At 39.5% G+C, this 20693-nt stretch overlaps 1 protein-coding gene across 13 annotated transcripts in view; it reads right to left on the bottom strand.

The window, feature by feature from the left end:
* The window catches only part of ATXN2 (ataxin 2), a 92103-nt gene that overhangs the window by 18586 nt on the left and 52824 nt on the right, over positions 1-20693 (bottom strand). For 7 of the 13 annotated variants that reach the window (XM_073676337.1, XM_073676325.1, XM_073676332.1 and 4 more), the window contains 12 exons: positions 20398-20582; positions 19842-20051; positions 16507-16689; positions 16118-16312; positions 15204-15308; positions 14995-15065; positions 14607-14917; positions 12070-12133; positions 11575-11727; positions 11407-11473; positions 2464-2648; positions 1015-1147 (listed from right to left, as the gene is read on the bottom strand). In XM_073676337.1, coding sequence (XP_073532438.1) covers positions 1015-1147; positions 2464-2648; positions 11407-11473; positions 11575-11727; positions 12070-12133; positions 14607-14917; positions 14995-15065; positions 15204-15308; positions 16118-16312; positions 16507-16689; positions 19842-20051; positions 20398-20582 — 1862 coding nt within the window. The remainder of the gene's footprint in view (positions 1-1014; positions 1148-2463; positions 2649-11406; positions 11474-11574; positions 11728-12069; positions 12134-14606; positions 14918-14994; positions 15066-15203; positions 15309-16117; positions 16313-16506; positions 16690-19841; positions 20052-20397; positions 20583-20693) is intronic. The other 6 variants (XM_073676327.1, XM_073676333.1, XM_073676336.1 and 3 more) reach the window with 4 other exon arrangements.

Below are 20693 nucleotides of genomic sequence, written 5' to 3'. Positions count from 1 at the left end.
AAAAAAAAAAAAAAAAAAAAAAGATTTTTCTATTTTTCGGATGAAAGGAGTCCTTAAGTAGGGATGGGCGGACCCGTGGAAGTTTGGGTTCGACCAAATTTTAATCGAAAGATCAATTGGGGTACCAGAACTCTACCCAAACTTTAACCGGAGCCCCATAAAAGTCAATGGGGACCCGAACTTTGGTTTTTTTAAAATGGTCATAGCAAGTGCTAGGGGCTGGCAAAGGAAGCAGAGTACCCCCACAGCGTCAGTCGCGCTCTCTTTAATACATCCCTTGAGATATAACACCATCCATATGGCATCTTATGTAGGAAACTGTATTAGGCCTTTACTTGCGAATGTAAAAAACGGATGTCATGAAGATGATATGAACAGACATGTGGATGAAAAATTCAACGTTTTTGGGTGAAAAAAAAAATATCAATATTTCTTCTGAACTTAAACTTAAATTGTGATACTAAGGCTATGTTCACACACGTTGAGTTTTGCAGCAGATTTTTATGCAAATTGTCAGCTGCGCCTAGCAGTACCAGCAAAGTCTATGAGAAATCAGAATTCTCTGTTCACACGTTGTTTTGTTTGCTGCGTATTTTCTGCCTTGCTTGCGTTTTTGGAAAATAGAGCATGTCACTTCTTTCAGTGTTTTTTTCAGCATTTTTGCAGCCATAGCAAGTAATGTGTGGTGAAAAAAAATGCACCTTCGCTTTTGATGGCAAAATAGAATGGAATTCTTTTTTTTCACAGAACTTTATGTACATGCCTAAATAGAGACAGAAGGACAGTGAAAAAAACGCTGCAAAAACGCATCAAAAAACGCAGGAAAACCTGCATTTTTGACGCAGCTCTTTTCCTGCCAGAGAAAAGTTGTCAGCAGATTTGCAGCAGATTTAGCTGCAGAAAAAAAACTTGTGCATGAACATAGCCTTAAACTCACTGCAACTGAGCAGAAAATCTATAGTCAGATAAGTCTTCAGAAAGAAAAGCAAGTGAAGAGTTTAAGCTGGGTCTTACCATACATAGCATGTGTTTGTTCTGGAGCACCATACTGTGTAGCAGATGAAGACACTAAACCAGGCTGTGCATGTGCTGGTGGAGCCATCATTCTAGAGTTTCCTTGAATTACAGGGCTATATACATGGGGATGCTGAAAAAAATATTAGGATATTAAGGTATTGTGATAGGAAACTGCACTAAAATAAAGGCCAATAAGTTGTACTGGAAAAAACGCACCCTTTCCCCAACAATGTAGCTGTAAAGTGCTTAAAGTAGACTGAACAATTCGACTGATTTGTCAGTTATGGAAAATAATAATATTATATTGTTCTGCTCTTCTATTACTCATAAAATATACACAAAAAGAACAAGTTACTACTGGTTGGGGATAGATCGCTATCTCTAGTGTGTCCCCCAGCCTGCCACTAGACATAATCACCTATCTGACAAGGTAATGCTCCATTGTCAATTTAAAATTCTGGGAGAGACCAAGGAAAAGCACTAGACAGGTCCAAAAAAAAAATCACAAGTTAGCTATTTGAAAGGGAAGCAATCAGAAAGTTACCTATTACTTAAAACAGGTTTTTCGTTATATGCATTTAAAAAAAAATAGCATTTTTTTCCATACCACAGACTTTAAAAAAAAAACAACAACGTAATTTTACAATTTTCAGACTGGCCTTTGGGGCTTTTTTTAGGCTCATCCTTCATGTCCTTTCAGGAAGAGTTTAGTTTATCAAAGGCTAGATTACAATGACACCTAACTCCATAAGCAGCTGATTACACAGGATCCACCAATCACAACAGGTGGTCACAGCCCTGCTCCCTGTCCCTTCACAATGACCTTTTCACACGCTCATTAGATGCGGCATTACAAAAGATAAAGAGTCAGGATCCGACCGTTGAGGCTAATGTGCACATGTTGTTTCCTGAAGCAGGAATTTACAATCTAAAAGATCCCCCAGTGGCTAATGTGAAAACTACAAGCTTCTATTCATATAGTGATATGGGAAAATAAAAACAGTCAACATCCAAAATACATTTACAACACAAAAACATGATTTAAACACTTGGTGATCTTCTGAGGATAGCTTCCTTTTAAATAGATTACACAGATTTACTGAAACAGACACATCCAGTACAGCTGATAGGTCCTCTTTAAATATTGGCAATGCAACAGGTTTGTATGCAAGTAATATTTTCCTAACTGATGCATGCACATACATCTTTAGATCTTAAATATACATATAATGTAACAAAGCCTTAGTTCACACAGTGGGTGGGCCAATGTGGATTTTGCCGCAGAGATGAAACCCATTTTACAGCAAATTGTAGTAAAAAGTTTTTTTTTTCTGCGGTTCTCAGTGGCTCAGCAACAGCAGCAGATCAAGTGCTATTCTCTGAATAAACTCTAGCTGAATTAAATAACTTTAAGTAAATAGGAAAGAAAAGTATAACTAAGGTTACCTGTGACTGATAGTGCTGCACATGCTGCATTAGAGGTTGGCTAGGGAACTGCTGTGGGTTATAGGTAACATACTGCGCAGAGTAGGCAGGGGAAGTAGCTACTATAGGTGGTCCCGCTGCAGACACAGGGTGCATCATTGTGTTCTGGTGATGCTGATCCTGGCGCTGCTGAGGGATATTTGGTACTGCAAAACAAAGATATCAATAATACATGTTATACTTTAAATATTATCTATGCTAATCTATCAAACTCCATGGTAGTGGTAACAAAGGATAAAAGTTGGGTCACCAAAACTTTGACGTACTTTTTCCCCCCGAAATTTTGGGGGGAAATTGTGGTGCGTCTTATAGACTGAATGTAGCTTACCAGGGGGCCGGCAGCATCAGTCGGGAGATACTGTGGGTCCTGTGCTTGGAGGAGGAGATGTCTGGAGGTGCGACACTGCGTGTTCCAGGGTGGTAAGAGGGGGTGTTTGACGGTCCTCAGCAGTGCGGGTGCTCTGTCGATATTTTGTGAAAGTCCGGAGCCCCCCGCACTTCCATGTTCCATGGTGGACTCCGGGAAAATGGCCGCCGGAGGCGGCACCTGCGCAGATTGAGATCTCGGCACTGGAATGGGACTCCCAGTATCACCCCGCAGCGAAGCACCTTTAAACACCTCTTGTATCCCCGATCCAGCACCGCTGCCACCCGTCGGCTGCAAGCTAAATTCGGACTAAGAAGGACCCCCTTTTGACACATTAAATCCCCCCCACCCCCACCATTTTTCTCCTGAAAATTTGGGGTGTGTCTTATGGTCAGAAAAATACAATAGATATATATATATACACACACATAATCTGCGTATAGATTAAGTGTGTGAGTATATATATATATATATATATATATATATATATATATATATATATATATATATATATATATATATATATATATATATATATATATATATATATATACACACAAACACGAGTATATGTCTGTCTATAGGATATAGTATAATATAAACATATACATTTTTTTCCACTTTATTTTTGAACATGGAACAAATATCTGATTTCATTTTTATTTCATAAATCAATAGTACACATGAAAATAGGCAATTTGCTTCTTTTTCCTCTGGAATTCATCTTTTCTTCTCAATTTATGTACAAAATTTGTTTTGTTTTCTTTGGAGAGACACTTTCCCATTACAGAGATAGGATATGACAGTTGGTGCTTATAAGATTCTATGGGGAGGGGAGGAGGAGCTAGAGGCAGACAGACATTCTGCTGCACGTTCTCCTGCAACAACAGTTACAGTTTTCCCAAAGAACTTTATAGACACATATTGTCACCTTCTATATCAGTAATGGGTAAATCTGTATTCACTGAAGCTGAAGACAGATTTTACCCTTGAATTGAGAATGAAAGATCAGTCTTGAAGGAGAGAGAAGCAGATTTCCCTGATCAGATATATTACTAAGTTTCTTATTTTCACATGAACGATTGATTTATGAATTAAAAAGTTAAAACAATAGTTACTCATTAAAGACCTCCATTCTCATTCAAGAATTGGGGGGTGGGGGGGGGGCGGGGGGGACGCGCCAAAATTGCTTTTTTTGGCCACCACCCTTCCCTAAAAAATACTTTAAAAGAAGATATCAAAAGGACAGGAAATATAACAGCTCCATGGACACAAAGATAAAAGAGGTTAAGAGTCAGAAAATGGTGACAGTATTTTTTATTTTTTGGGGGCCTTTACAAGGTTCTGACATTTTTAACCGCTAGAATATATACAGATATACAGTGGTGGCCAGAAGTATTGGCACCCCTGCAATTCTGTCAGATAATACTCAGTTTCTTCCTGAAAATGATTGCAATCACAAATCCTTTGGTATTATTCTCTTCATTTAATTTGCTTGCAAGGAAAAAAACACAAAAAAAATTGTCCTAAAGCCAAATTGGATACAATTCCACACCAAACCTAAAAAAGGGGGTGGACAAAAGTATTGGCACTGTTTGAAAAATCATGTGATGCTTCTCTAATTCGTGTAATTAACAGCACCTGTAACTTACCTGTGGCACCTAACAGGTGTTGGCAATAACTAAATCACACTTGCAGCCAGTTAACATGGATTAAAGTTGACTCAACCTCTGTCCTGTGTCCTTGTGTGTACCACATTGAGCATGGAGAAAAGATAGAAGACCAAAGAACTGTCTGAGGACTTGAGAAACCAAATTGTGAGGAAGCATGAGCAATCTCAAGGCTACAAGTCCATCTCCAAAGACCTGAATGTTCCTGTGTCTTCCGTGCGCAGTGTCATCAAGAAGTTTAAAGCCCATGGCACTGTGGCTAACCTCCCTAGATGTGGATGGAAAAGAAAAATTGACGAGAAATTTCAACGCAAGATTGTGCGGATGGTGGATAAAGAACCTCGACTAACATCCAAACAAGTTCAAGCTGCCCTGCAGTCCGAGGGTACAACAGTGTCAACCCGTACTATCCGTCGGCGTCTGAATGAAAAGGGACTGTATGGTAGGATACCCAGGAAGACCCCACTTCTTACCCTGAGACACAAAAAAGCCAGGCTGGAGTTTGCCAAAACTTACCTGAGAAAGCCTAAAACATTTTGGAAGAATGTGCTCTGTCCTTACAGTCAAACATGGCGGAGGTTCCCTGATGTTTTGGGGTTGCTCTGCTGCCTCTGACACTGGACTGCTTGACCGTGTGCATGGCATTATGAAGTCTGAAGACTACCAATAAATTTTGCAGCATAATGTAGGGCCCAGTGTGAGAAAGCTGGGTCTCCCTCAGAGGTCATGGGTCTTCCAGCAGGACAATGACCTAAAACACACTTCCAAAAGCACTATAAAATGGTTTGAGAGAAAGCACTGGAGACTTCTAAGGTGGCCAGCTATGAGTCCAGACCTGAATCCCATAGAACACCTGTGGGGAGATCTCAAAATGGCAGTTTGGAGAAGGCACCCTTCAAATATCAGGGACCTGGAGCAGTTTGCCAAAGAAGAATGGTCTACAATTCCAGCAGAGCATTGTAAGAAACTCATTGATGGCTACCGGAAGCGGTTGTTCGCAGTTATTTTGGCTAAAGGTTGAGCAACCAAGTATTAGGCTGAGGGTGCCAATACTTTTGTCTGGCCCATTTTTGGAGTTTTGTGTGAAATGATCAATGATTTGATTTTTGCTTCATTCTCTTTTGTGTTTTTTCCTTGCAAGCAAATTAAATGAAGATAATACCAAAGAATTTGTGATTGCAATCATTTTCACGAAGAAACTGAGTATTATCTTCCAGAATTGCAGGGGTGCCAATACTTTTGGCCACCACTGTAAACTTACAAGGTTTGGTAAAGCCATAATTGTACTGACCTGGAGAAACATATTGCCTGGTCATTTTTTACCATACAATGAACGCCGTAAAAACAAAACTCAAAAAACAATAGCAGAATTGATCCCTCCACCCTCCATTTAACCCAATTGGAATTTTTTTTTCCTGCATCATCCTTTGAAGTGTAATTCTAGTTTAGCTTACACAATGCAGAACTGCATTACCTTCAATTGAAGACTAGCTCCAAGAGTGGAAGATTAGCAATAGCCATATACAACATTTAACCACTTCGCGCCAGAGCCTGTTTTTGCCTTCGTGACCGGGCCAATTTTTTCAATTCTGACCACTATCACTTTATGAAGTAATTACTCTGGAACGCTTCAACGTATTCCCCTGATTCTGAGACTGTTTTTTCATGACATATTGTACTTCATGATAGTGGTAAAATTTCTTCCATATAACTTGCGTTTATTTGTGAAAAAAATCGGAAATTTGGCGAAAATTTAGAAAATTTTGCAATTTTCAAACTTTGAATTTTCATGCCCTTAAATCAGAGAGATATGTCACACAAAATAGTTAAAAAATAACATTTCACACATGTCTACTTTACATCAGCACAATTTTGGAACCAAAATTTTTTTTTGTTAGGGAGCTATAAGGGTTAAAAGTTGACCAGCGATTTCTCATTTTTCCAACAAAATTTACAAAAACATTTTTTTAGGGACCACATCATATTTGAAGTCACTTTGAGGGGTCTTTATGACAGAAAATACCCAAAAGTGACACCATTCTAAAAACTGCACCCCTCAAGGTGCTCAAAACCACATTCAAGAACTTTATTAACCCTTCAGGTGCTTCACAGGAATTTTTGGAATGTGGAAAAAAAAAATTAACATTTAACTTTTTTCACAAAAATGTTACTTTAGACCCAATTTTTTTTATTTTCACAGGGGTAACAGGAAAAAATGGACCCCAATTTTTTTTGTGCTATTTCTCTTGAGCGTGCTGATACCCCATATGTGGTGGAAAACGACTGTTTGGGCGCACTGCAGGGTTCGGAAGGGAAGGAGCGCCATTAGACTTTTTGAATGTAAAATTTGTCTGAATAATTAGCAGACGCCATGTTGCATTTGGAGAGCTCCTGATGTGCCTAAACAGTGGAAACCCCCCACAAGTGACACCATTTTGGAAACTAGACCCCTTAGGGAACTTATCTAGATGTGTGGTGAGCACCTTGAACCCCATGGTGCTTCACAGAAGTTTATAATATTGAGCTGTAAAAATAAAATTTTCACATTTTTCCCACAAAACCGTTTTTCATCCCTTAATTTTGCATTATCATAAGGGTAATAGGATAAATTGCACCATGAAATTTGTTGTGCAATTTCTCCTGAACACGCTGATACCCCATATGTGGAGGCAAATTACTGTTTGGGCGCATGGCAGGGTTTGAAAGGGAAGGAGCGCCATTTGACTTTTTGAATGTAAAATTTGTTTGAATAATTAGCGGACGCCATGTCACATTTGTGGAGCCCCTAATGTGTCTAAACAGCGGAAACCCCCCACAAGTGCCACCATTTTGGAAACTAGACCCCTTAGGGAACTTATCTAGATGTGTGGTGAGCACCTTGCACCCCCAGCTGCTTCACAGAAGTTTATAATATTGAGCCGTGAAAATAAAATATTCACATTTTTGCCATAAAAAATGTTTTTCATCCCCTAATTTTGCATTATCATAAGGATAACCGGAGAAATTGCACCATGAAATTTGTTGTACAATTTCTCCTGAGTACGCCGATACCCCATATGTGGGGGAAAACCACTGCTTTGGTGTACGGCAGGGTTCGGAAGAGAAAGGAGCGCTATGTTGGCTGGGATAGGCAGCAGACACCATGTCACATTTGAAGAGTCGCTGACATGCCAAAACAGCAGAAACCTCCACAAATGACCCCATTTTGTAAACTACACCTCTCAAGGAATTCATCTAGGGAAGTAGTGAGCATTTTTTAATTTTTAAATTTATACCATTGGGCAGTGAAAAAATCATAATTATATTTTTACCACAAAAAAATGTTTTACCCTCAGATTTTACATTTTCACACAGGGCAATGGGTAAAAATGGTGCCGAAATGTGTCACACAATTTCTTCTAAAAGTGTCAATACCCCATATGTGGATGTATCGTACCGCTTAGCCATACGGTGAGATCTGGGGGGGACGGAGTGCTATTTGACAATTGGAGAACAAATTATTGTAGAATAGGCATTTGGATTTGGGAGCACAAAATTTTCTGAATTTCTTTTGGGGGGCAAGGGCCATTTTGCTTTTCCAGAGCCTTTCTGCTACCAGTAACTTGGAAGTCCCTTATATTTTTAACAGATGACGGACCTGAGTGGGGACTAGCTTTTTTTGAGGACTGAGTTGAAGCTTTTATTGGGAACATTTTACGTAACATTTATCCGGCGCTCTAGGCTGAGCACTTACATCGGGGTTTCCATCTAAATTTCCAAGTGATGTAATTCAGATGAAACCCCTGCAGGATCCATTCACTGTAATGAGGCAGCAGAGTTACTCTGGACACCGTCTGGCCTCTGTGTAGCGGTGTCCTTTTTTTCAGAAGTGCACAAAACTGTGGCCAACCGCACTTTTATGCACGCCTAAAACAAATGACACCGTGGGATCCCAGGCTAGACGGCGTCCACAGTGGCCTATATCTGTCTCATTACAGGGAATCTTCCGTCATGGGTTCCGGCTGAATCATGTATTTCAGAGATTTACACGGAAACTCTGGTGTAAGTGCTCAGCGCAGAGCACAGGATAAATGTGGGCAGAGCCTTACTGGGATCTTTGGGGACATAATAAACAAATCAGTAGCAGGTGAAGAATTGGTTTTATTTATTTTTTACGCCGTTCCTAGTGTGATATAACTGATTAGATTACTTTATTCTTCGGGTCGGTGTGATTACAGAGATACCAGATTGATATCGGGTTTTTATGACTGACAGCTGTCACACACTAAAAGACGCTTTTTTTGCAAAATCTAGTTTTTGCATCACCATATTTTGAGAGCTATAATTTTTCCATATTTCGGCCGACAGAGTCATGTGACGGCTTGTTTTTTGCGGGATGAGTTGACATTTTTATTGGTACCATTTTTGGGGACGTGACATTTTTTGATCGCTTTCTATTCCGTTTTTTGGGAGGTAAAATTAACAAAAACAAACAATTCAGGAATTGTTTTTTGAGTTTTTTTTTTATGCCGTTCTGCGTGTGGTAAAAGTGATCAGGCAGCGTTATTCTTCGGGTCAGTACGTTTACAGCGATACTACACTTACTGTATTTTTTTTATGTTTTGGCGCTTTTACACAATAAAACTATTTTATAGAAAAAAATATTTTTTTTGCATTGCTTTATTCTGAGCGCTATAACTTTTTTATTTTTCGGCTGATGGAGCTGTATGGTGGCTTTTTTTTTGCGTAACAAGATGATGTTTTCAGTGGTACCATTTTTATTTCTATTTTGTTTTTTGATCGCATTTTTTTCCACTTTTTGTTTGGCAATATGATGAAAAAGCATTTTTTTTGCTCCGTTTTTTATTTATTTTTATTACGGTGTGCACAGAAGGAGTTAATTAGTGTGACAGTTTTATAGCTCGGGTTGTTTCGGATGCGGCGATACCAAATATGTGTACTTTTTTTGGTTTTGTAAAAATATACGGATTTATTGGTTTAATATTTTATTTATTTATTTTTATTTATTTTGTGATTTTTTTATTAATAGTTTAAAAACTTTTTTTTTACTTTTTTTCACATTTTTTCTTAGTCCCTGTATGGGACATTAATTTTTATTTTTCTGATCTCTGATCTCATGTAATGTAATAGACATATATTACATTACATGAGATCTTCCCTGACTGTTTTAGTCAGAGTCTCCTGTCTGGCTACAGCTGCAGCGGAGCCAGACAGGACACCATATATGGCAGAGCTGGAGGCGGTCATGTGACCTCCAGCTGCCATAGCAACCCCAGGTCCTGGAAGGACTCGGAGGTCTTCGGAGAGGTAAGTTGACGACCCCCTCTCCTCCTGCTGTCTCCTATATGCCGCGATCACTATAGATCACAGCATATAGAAGACAGCTAAGGGTTAACATCACTGAGAGATCAGGTCCCGATGATGTTCCCTGTCAGAGCTAACGCTCTGCACCGGAATCGCAGCGCTTGCAGGACCCTGGGGGTCCTGAGCGCTGCGAGACCACCCACCGTTTTTAAACGTCGGCGCTGCACAGAGCCCGGCAAGCGCCGACGTTTATCTACAGTGGGCGGTCGGGAACCGGTTAATAGCCTGTCTACAAAAAGCAGGGGATAGTCCATTGGAAAAAAGATTGTGGCAATTAGCTGCAGAAAATGGGTTTTGCCAGCAGCTGCTCTGGTCTCTCCAGTCACAATCTAATGCAGGTAAAGGCTACGTTCACACACTGCTTATTTTTGCACGCGCTTTTTCAAAATACGCAATGTGCCTTGTGTCTGCCGGAAAACTGAATGGGAAATTCACTTAGCTGTTCAGACACGGTGTAATTTTACGCAGCACGAAAGCGCGGCTGCGTAAAGAATTGACATGTCAATTCTTTACGCAAAGCAGCCTGCGCTTTCTCCCATATTGTGCCCATTATAAGCGATGGAATTACGCAGCGGTGTTCGCACACTGCGTAATTCCGGCGCTTTTTTACGGAGGTGCAGGAGAAATGAAGGATGTGATGTCACACGGGGGAAGCCCTAGGGAAAACAGGAACCGGAAATCCCACTATTCTGGGATTCTTTGTTCCTGGTTCCCCGCCGCTGCTCACGTGTGACGAGCATGGACACCTTCAACAGAATGTGCGTCTTTGACTCCAGGCCATTGCAGCTGCCAGATTAGCCATGCTGTATACTCCAGTGTATAATCTCTTCTCAGTAGAGAAGACAGGAAATGACATCAATGACACTTTTTTTTTTTAAACAAACTTTGTCTGTCTTTGTAGTGCACACTGCAGCAAAAAACGCAGTGCGTTAATGGAGGTGTTTTTTTTTTTTACCTGTGAAAAAAAAAAACGCAGGTAAAAACTGCAGGAAAATACCCGCGCGTAAAAAAAAGCAGCAAATACGCAGTGTGTGAACGTAGCCAAAGTCTGATCATTTCTTCACAACCCTTGCTAGCAGTCACTATAAGGAGCTGGCAGCTGCCCTATGTCGTTGGTTAGTGTGTCAATAAAATGCCGTAAGGAAGGGGCTGTTAGGACAAATTTTTCAATTTTCAAATACCCAAATTTACTTGGAGCACTGTATGTGGAAGGCATTTTGGGCACAAGGCCAACTACAATGTGGCCGTACCCTAATGTTTGACGCTTATTACAAGTACCATTCCCTATGCTTAGCAAAAGAAGTTCGTGGATGTAATTTTCATTGGTAAATCCCACGTTAGAGAGACTGTTAAAAAAAAAACAAAACAAACTGAATAGAAAGTATGGTTTGCTACAAATGTAACGATTGTCAATAATCATTCAGCAATAGTAAAGCCTGTTTCAGGTTTTCATCACAATAACAATACAGTAAGAAAAGCACGCAGCGTGTGCTGTAGTCTCACCTTTACCTGCTCTGTATGTCTTGGCCTGATTTACTGGCACGGTTGTCATTGGAATAGGATATAATGGCTATAGAGGGGGGAAAAAAAAAAAAAATACTGAAAATGAACCAAACTTTCCATACAATTACACAAATGCAATGTTATTCATTTAGTAATGGCATGCATTACCTGCACACCGGGACTCACAGGAACTGGATACATCATGTTTGGTGCAAAACAAACTGGCTGCGTGTACACAGGGGTCGGCTGCTGATGGCCCACCATTGAAGGGCTTGGCTGGGCTTGTGGTCGAGGTGAGGTTGGCGTTGTAGAAGGCTTGGGCTGCATTAGAAGGAAAATGGATTACACCCAGGGTCATAAACCTCTGCACTAATTGTTCTCGGTCCATTCCAGTAAATGGTTCATTCTATCTGACAAATTACTGTTTTTCTCTTGCCCAGGGAACCAAGTGCTCGAGTCCTCGCAACTACCGTATGTGCAATTGCACAGGAGTCCTCAATAAATTATAAAATGTGGCTCCCCTGCTACCGATTATCTAGATGACCAAATCTTGCAGATACACTAGTGTGAACATACAGGAGTGGTCTGCAGTTCTTGCTAGAAGCACACGTCAAACTTTTTAACTACATTTGAAATGAAGAGGAAAAACAAAAGCATAATTACTTGAGCATAAGATCTTGGATTAAACTCCTTTGCATTTGGATTTAAAGTAGATTTTCTCACTTGCCTGGAAAAGAAACACAATTGTTATTAAAGGTTATTGTAGAGTAATGTTGACCCTAAGTTGTTATTAAAGGTTACTGTAGAGTAATCTTGACCCTAAGCTGAGGCTGCACTAGCTTATTGTACACTACAAAACCATTTAAATAGAAGCTGGCAACAGAAAAAAAAAAAGTTTTCAATACAGTGTTTAATGGGTTTCTCCCCAACGACTCGATTAACAGGACTCTCCTGTTATTATGTATATAAAGTGGTCAATTAAAGGTAATCAGCAGGTTTTTTTTCTATGTAATCTGGGGACAGTGTGAGGTATCCACTAAATATAGCGATGTGTCATTTATTAGGCTGTGTGCTGTTTACTTAAAACCTTCATTGTTTCACCAGGAGATTATCATTGTTATGACCAAAGTGCACAGACCAAGCAGCCTCCTCTGATCAATAGACAATCAGGCTCACTTACCTTATATTATGCTACTCAGATTAAATAGCAAACACCTGCTGACACATTCCCTTTAAGCAGAGCAGGAGATGGTCAGTTGCCAACCAGATTTTTAATCCATGTTTTCCCCAAAATGCCATGGCATTTTACAGAAAACCATAGCTGTCAGTATTTTAAGGGAGCCAGTCATTGTTTTGAGCAGCATTATTCACTTTACAAGTTCCCATTGACACTAAAGGTTCGTCTATAACAATTTTTCAAATTCAAAAGATGATGAGGGTTTATATAGTTTTACATATTATGGTTGAGGGGGAGAGAAAAAGAGAGAAGATACAGTACAGACCAAAAGTTTGGACACACCTTCTCATTTAAAGATTTTTCTGTATTTTCATGACTATTCAAGAGAATGCCAAGAGTGTGCAAAGCAGTCATCAAAGCAAAAGGTGGCTACTTTGAAGAACCTAGAATATAAGACATATTTTCAGTTGTTTCACACTTTTTTGTTAAGTATATAATTCCACATGTGTTAAGTCATAGTTTTGATGCCTTCAGTGTGAATGTACAATTTTCATAGTCATGAAAATACAGAAAAATCTTTAAATGAGAAGGTGTGTCCAAACTTTTGGTCTGTACTGTATATCCAAGTTCAAACACAGAAAGAAGAGTCATATTGAAGGAGAAAAGGGGTAATATTTAAACCCTTCGTGACCAGGTGATTCTCTGCTGTTGCACTTTCTTTTCTCTTTTTCCAAGAAGCATGTTTTTTATTTCTCTGTCGACATAGCTGTATGAGGGCTCGTCTTTAGCAGGACAAGTTGCAGGTCTGAATGACACCAGTCATTTCAGCATACTATGAACTGGTAAAAAAAAATTTAAGCGCAATGATATCACAAAACAACCCACTCCGTTCCAATATTGTATTTTGGGTTTTATTTTTACGGCATTCACTGTGCAGAAAAAAAAAAATGACCTGACAATACGATTCCACGGGTCAGTATAATTACAGTGGTGCCAAACTTGTATCATTGTTTTTTTACATTTTAGTTGTGGAAAATATGGAGAAAAAAAAAACACAACTTGTACACAAAAGTGATTAAAGTCATCATTTTCTGTAACTTGCCACAAAAACTGACATTTCTATTGATAACATTTTGCGGTACATGTTTCGATTACTTCTTACTGCTGGAGTTATGGAGGCTGAAAGCTATAACTTGTTTCATTTTCTCTCTATTTACGGTGTTTACTGTACAGGTTAATTGATTTTCCATTTTTGCTAGACTGGACCTATATGGAGGCAGGAATTCCAATGTTTTTTTTTTAATTGAGGAGAAGGGGGCTAATTAAAATTTTAAATTTTTACTACTTTTAAAAAAAAGGTTTTTTTTCACTTCACTTTTTAGTCACATTGGGGGATTTGCGCCGGTGATTGTCTGATTGCTTGTTCTATTATACTGCAATACCCCGGTACTGGCAGCATATTGAAAATGTCTCCTATAAAGTTCAGCCACAGCCTGAGCTTCATAGGATTGCCGTCATGGATGACACTGGGTCCCCCAAGCAGGCTCCTGACTACCATCATAACTCAGTGATGACACTGAAAGGAACCAATGGGCACACAGAATAGTACCTCAAATACCTCTGTCAGATTGACAGCACAGCGACATTTATGGGGTTTGACAGCAACAGTCGAAGCTCCATTTCAATCACTGCTGTTTCAGTGCTAGAGGAAATAAGTGCAGGATAGAAGCAGAGCCTATTTATAAGCTAAAGAAGACAGGCCTCAATTCCAGCCTAAATAACTGGCAGAAACTTCTAAAGAAAAAGCTGAAATGTGGAGCAGACTGCAAACTGAATATTAGAGAACCTGAAAACAAGCGAAGGAATGAAAATTGTAGACAAAATCATTTTATTAACTCAAAGGAAAACCTTTTTTTTGTCATTTTAGAGAGGTCCATAGCCGTTCAATCTACTTCCCCTTAATCCAGAGAAAGGCGAAAAAAAAGAGTAAAGGGAAGATTAGAGAGGATAGTTATTCACTCACTCTGAGGCATTTTCCTTCTTGTCATCCTTGTCTTCGCGATCCTGCTTGCCAGGTCCAGACGTCTGTACACCTTGTGATGTAACCTCTGGACCTCTTTTATGTTCAGAGCCGCTGCTGCTAATAGATGGGGAGATGCTGGGGCTGCTTGGCTTACTGCTGCTGTTGCTTGTAGGTGCATTACTGCCACTTTCACTGGCAGACTCCTTGGAGTTAGAGTCAGACTTCTCCTTCAAAAGTTCCCTGGGCTTCTCCAAGTTTTCCCGATTTTTGCTAAGCTGATCAATGGCATCAGGACTAGGATTAGACTGTAACTAAAGAGAAAAATAAAAATTTACTAACAGCTCTCAAGTTCTCATCCATTAAAGCAAAAGGCATATTATATACATACCCTAAAATCATTTTTAAACTTCTTTAAATCATCTAGTTGTTTTCTTTGCTCTGAAGCCATTGGTGAAACTACTGAAAATAAAAAAATAAAAAATCAGACAGACAATTACTTCACCCCACTAGAGACTCTAAAACATCAGTGAGTTTAAATGAATTGCAATAAGGTCCATTGTTATGTAAAAGCTTTTAAATTAGTATTTCTGCACTTACCTTTGTTTTCAGGTTTGCTAAAGTTAGAAGAATCACTTGGTTTAATACTCTCTCTGCCACCAGTGGGGGAAATTTGCCTCTGATCTTGCAATCGAGAATCCTTAGCTGAATTCATAGACAGGTCTAATATTATTTCATTACATTAATACATGTACTAATAAAATTACATTGAGGAAATCTACGCCGTATTAAAATTAAATGTACACATATAAAATTAACGTTGTAACTGAATAGTGTTCACTTTATTGTCAATCATTTTTCCCCATCACCATGGCCTAAAAAGTACAACCACAGATCTGGTGTCTAAGTTCAAGCACTGAAAACATTTCTATCAGGTATTCGCTGTTGCTTTTGAGTACCTCAAGAGTGACCACAACATGATCAAGTGGGCTGCCCCCTCCTATGGGCATCAGAATTGGGGACTTGGTGACCCTTGTGCAGTCAGTCCTCGGGATCTCAGAGATGACCCTGTGGTGGTCTGTACATACTGAGTGCACAGTGCTTACACTGACTCCTACACTGATCCCTGGGCATTTCAGTTTCTTTAAATTTGCTAAGGTGTAACCTCTCTGCTTGTTGAGAGCAACATTCCTAATATGCCAGGAGACTTCTAGGCCATGCAAAGCTCCTCTGGGAATTTAAAGTTGCTTCTTCAGAGAGGAAGAAGACGTGAACTCTAGTGCCACCTATTGGAAGTAGCAATACTAAAATTATTACTGACCCTTTAATGAGCTATGCCATATGACTTCAAATAAAAGCCAATTCAGAATCTCAATTTGCAGACATGATTTGAGGTGTTGCCCCTCCTCAGTGCAAAGCATGAGTTCTGATTTGGCAGAGAGGCCTCTGACTGAAAATTGCTTGCAAACAGATTCTGGTTTTGCTTTTATCCACACAAACCATCACACACATACCTTCACTGGAGGGAGTAACTGCTCTATTGGAAGCCGGGCTTGCAGGTGTTGGAGATCCAGTGGGTACAGGCATGTTAACTGACTCTGGAGCCACTGAACCAGCCTGAGGAGAGCTGAGAGCTGGTCCTGCACCACCACCCACAGCACTCTGTCTAGGAGATCTGGGCCTGTGGGTTTTGGGTGAAAGTCTTTGCACTACAAACAAGCACAGACCCATAAATTAGAACCATTTAATATACAACACATATATCATTTGCAAAATGCCAGTAAAATCATGTTAACATTGCCCAAATTCAGAAATTTGCCTTAAAATAATTTCACACCCAATTAGATACCAAATTTTGTTCACAAGGCGGTCAATAAAATCGATAAGCATTTTTCATACTGACCTCCACTCACAACAGATGACCAAGTGCCACCAGAGGAGCTATTTCTAGCCACAGATGAAGCAGACACTTCTCCAGGTTCATTGCGTGAAACAAACTCAAGACCTCCACACATTGTGCTCCTACCATTAGAAACTCTATGAGTTCGAGGATGACGCTGTGCCTTGGGAGACATCCTTGGAGGTCCTGAAATCAGAAATTGTTCCAAGAAAACTTTAAAAAAAAAAAAAAAAAAGATACAAACACATATATTCTACATTTGGGGGTTAACTTTTCTAAAACATACAACTTCACAATAAAAATAAATTGCCACCAAAACCAGCATGCAGCCACCAACAAAAGCCATGTAAGAATATATCCACAAATACACAATGTGCACACTGGGCAAGACTAACAGGAAGGATGTCTGGAGCAATGTCCCTGGAGAGGAACTACTAGAAGCAATAGTCACCAAAATAGAAAAAAACAATTCATTAATAGCGATTCACAAAAGTAGACATTTAAAGAGCCTGCGATAGAGTTATCAGCGGTAGTATTCCTGCAGCATGTAGCTGTGAAGCTTTTCTCCTAATACAATCGTATATCAATAACACAGAAGAAGCTGTACCTAAGTAGGAAGACAACAGCACCTTAGAAACACTTCCAGCATTCACAAACTGCAATAACTATGAACAGAAGAGGTTACTTTTAGAGAGAACAGGACTCCTAGAGGTACAAACTGCTGTGATAAAACAGACAGGGGAAGAAGTGCTGATAACCTAATAGCTGAGCCCCAATTCTGTTCTCTTCTGGATACACCGTGGCAGGCAAGTCCGCAAACTACTAATGCCTCCTAAAAAATTAATAATCAAACATGCATGTTACAAAGTGGAAGGACAAAATAGCTTGCGACAAAGATTTCTAAGGTTATAGTTATTCTTGTATTGATACAAGTGGTAAGAACATACAGTGACTGTAGTTTTTTTTTAACCAGATTTATATAGAGGACCCTGCTAATCTACTGCTGCATAGATATAGGCCAATATGCACCTTAACCAGTGGTGCAATGCATTCTCGTTTCTAGATGGGTGTTAAACAGGAATATATTTTAAGATATCTGAATCAATTAGAGCAATTTGTAGATTGTGAGTCCTACTCTTACAAATATCAGTATCTTTAAAATTTTCAGTGCTATATATTATATTTTGTAAAAGATATATACATACACAATTATTTCACTAACCATTCACTACTTACTATAATCTATGGAACACATTTAAGTTGGCGATCATTTTGGTAGTGAAATAGACGCATGGACCAAGCAATACACAAAACACGTGTCGAGTCCTGGGTGACTGACCGATCCTTAGTACATCCCCACTTTGGTAACTTCCATTGGTGTCTGGGACAGGTACCTCTTATTTCATCCCCTTTTATTCTTTATTTAGTCGGTGCCTAAATGTTAATAATCTTACAACATACATGGTATGCTGTGATCAGGCTGTCCACATCTTTTCCATTCTTGTGCAATGTTATTTTTTAATGCTTCAATAAAGATTACTTTTGCATTTATGGTATTGATCTCATATCTTACACAGTTTGCATCATTTGCATATTAGGTATGATCGTGAAATAGTGAATTTAAAAAAATCTTCTGGTTGTGCAAGGCTGTGCTCAGACGTTCTGGCTGCTTTGTATTTTTTATTCTTTGCTGCATTGAAGGTAATGCATAATGTTGCCCCAATTTTCCATTATTGTGCAGAAAAGATAGCACTAATCCAAAAACTAAATTCTCAAAGGCTAAATAAGACCACTATAGCTTTTTTCAGATTCCATAAATAGCAGGTTCTGGGGACTAATCCACAAGACTCACAGCTTTTATTACCAGCAGGTCACACAATAAAAAGGGGCTATGCAGCTGGGACAGATTCTACATAGCACAATACATCTAGTGCATTGTGGTGAGATATTGTGCCTTGGCAAGTGTAAGATACACATTATATAAAAAAAAAACTGCTCTACATGTATGTCACAAGGGAAAGGACACATTTATTATGAATTAATTTGTATACATATTAAACATGGTGTAGGATTTGCCATGAAAGCACGTCCAGAAAAATGCATAAAACGTCAAATTTTTTAGGTATTAAAGCGAATCTGTCACAGGTTTTTTCTATATAAGCTAACAGCAGCATGATGTAGGCACAAACACCCCAATTCCAGAGATCTATCACAGTTTACTGGGTGCAGAAGTTATGATACAATCCCAGTTTTCTCTGTAGCCCTGCGCGGAATGCTGAGCTGTGTATAGCCTGGTACACGGCATTGATCGGCAGCTTTCTGTGTACAATGTGTATTGTCAGAAAGCAGCTAATCACTCGTGGGGGTTGGTTGGACTAGGAGGCACAAGGCAGCTTGTCCTGCAGTGATAATCTGCTGATAAAAGACAGATTGTATTAAAACAGCAAAACAGCCTAGTAAGTGGCAAATTGTTTCAATCTGGGTCTCTGTCCCTACATCATGCTGCTCTCAGATTACATAGCAACAACCTGGTGACATATTACCTTTAATACGTATGTGGCAAGACATACATGTAGTCCAACGTGCAACTGATTATGAAAATGAGAATTGCATTACTTTTGTGCAGAACACATAATTGAATAGAATAAAACCTGCATATTCTACAGACCAGACAGAATGAAGCAGTAAATTCCCCATAGCAGGCAGGCTTATAAGTAGATACAAAAGTGCCCATTGTGTTTTATGTACACACAAAATTGGGAAACAAATGACACCTAAATACCACACACTGAAATATACCAGCGGATCAATGTTGTTCAACGTATGTATTATATAAAGAACACACACAACACACGGTTAGTGATGGAGTGGCAAGTGGAAAAGCTGAAAAGAGTGAAACGTTTACAATCACATTCCATTATCCTACTCTGTGAAATCTGTATTAAAAGAAAGAGCAGATAATCAGATTAGTATTCAATGCACAAAAGTTATTTCACAGAAACCAATTAGGGAAACCTCAGTAGTAATGCCAACATTTCAGATATATGGTAGTGACAGACTCCTTAAATCCTGAGTGATGCTGTCTGAGGAACGAATGCAAGCAACACAATGACAAGCAGATCATGCTTTGCAGGACTCACTATGAGCTAGTGCACGGGATCACTGCAGCCCAACTAAGCAGTCTTAAGCCAATTATATAGATTACATTAGGAACCCTGACCGGAGTTGCAAAACATTGAAGCTGTAGATGTTATGATTAAAGTCCTATGAAATCCATAAGCATAGCTGCAGGATGTGGAGGGGTTTTACAAAACAAACAAAAAACAGAGGCGTTGTACCTTCTGAAGACATGCGTTTAGGCATAGTAGAGACAGGAGCTGGAGAACCATGAGCAGAGGGGTGAGACGGGGGCCTGGATGGCCGCGAAGGGGGCCTGGAGGGCGGCCTTGTAGGGGTGGCTGCCCGAGGTGGAAGAGAGTTGGGACCTGACTGGTAGCGAGAAGGTGGGCGGGAGGAAGGAGATGGACAAGGCGATGGCCAGGGAACACCTGACAGAACAAATGAGATGAAGGAAAGTATAAAAAATAAAAATATGAGATGAAAAGGAGGGAAAAAACAGGTCAACAGAAAAAGTAAAATAACAGAGGGGAAATGGCTTCTCGCAATATCCCTTGCGTTTTGGTAAATGAATTAAATATGGGCGTAATGCTGAGAATTTACTGATTGTAAGTAATCGTGAACATCTCTATTACCTTAAACTTGAATATCTAAAGGGAATTACAATCTAATACTATTGATATCACTAATTGTATCAAGTAATGATCGGGCAGCAGGATCATCGGGCGTTTGAGAATCATTAAAAATACAGAAAAATGATGAATTTCAGGAACTTGCCTCCATTGACTACTCTTTGATCAGATCCAGAATTTGGACTGAAGTCTGAAGAATGGGATCCAGTTCTTGAAGGGATAGGACCAGACCCAGACTGGCCCATTCTTGGTGAATTCTGCCTTACGCTGTGGCTACTCCATGGCATGCCATCTTTACTCCTCTGTCCGGGTGGAATATATTTATTTTCCCTTTAAAGAACAACAAAATAAAACAAAAGTTTAGCCATAAACTCTCAAAAACACACTCTAAACCATTTTAAATGGGACTCTCATGAAGACATCATAGTGGGGAGGGGCGTT

The sequence above is a fragment of the Phyllobates terribilis genome, unplaced genomic scaffold (assembly GCF_046119375.1).
Source record: "Phyllobates terribilis strain yellow unplaced genomic scaffold, ASM4611937v1 Scaffold_1__5_contigs__length_1240528914, whole genome shotgun sequence".
In the NCBI taxonomy this organism is placed as follows: Eukaryota; Metazoa; Chordata; class Amphibia; order Anura; family Dendrobatidae; genus Phyllobates; species Phyllobates terribilis.
This window is presented reverse-complemented; position numbering and strand designations above follow the sequence as displayed.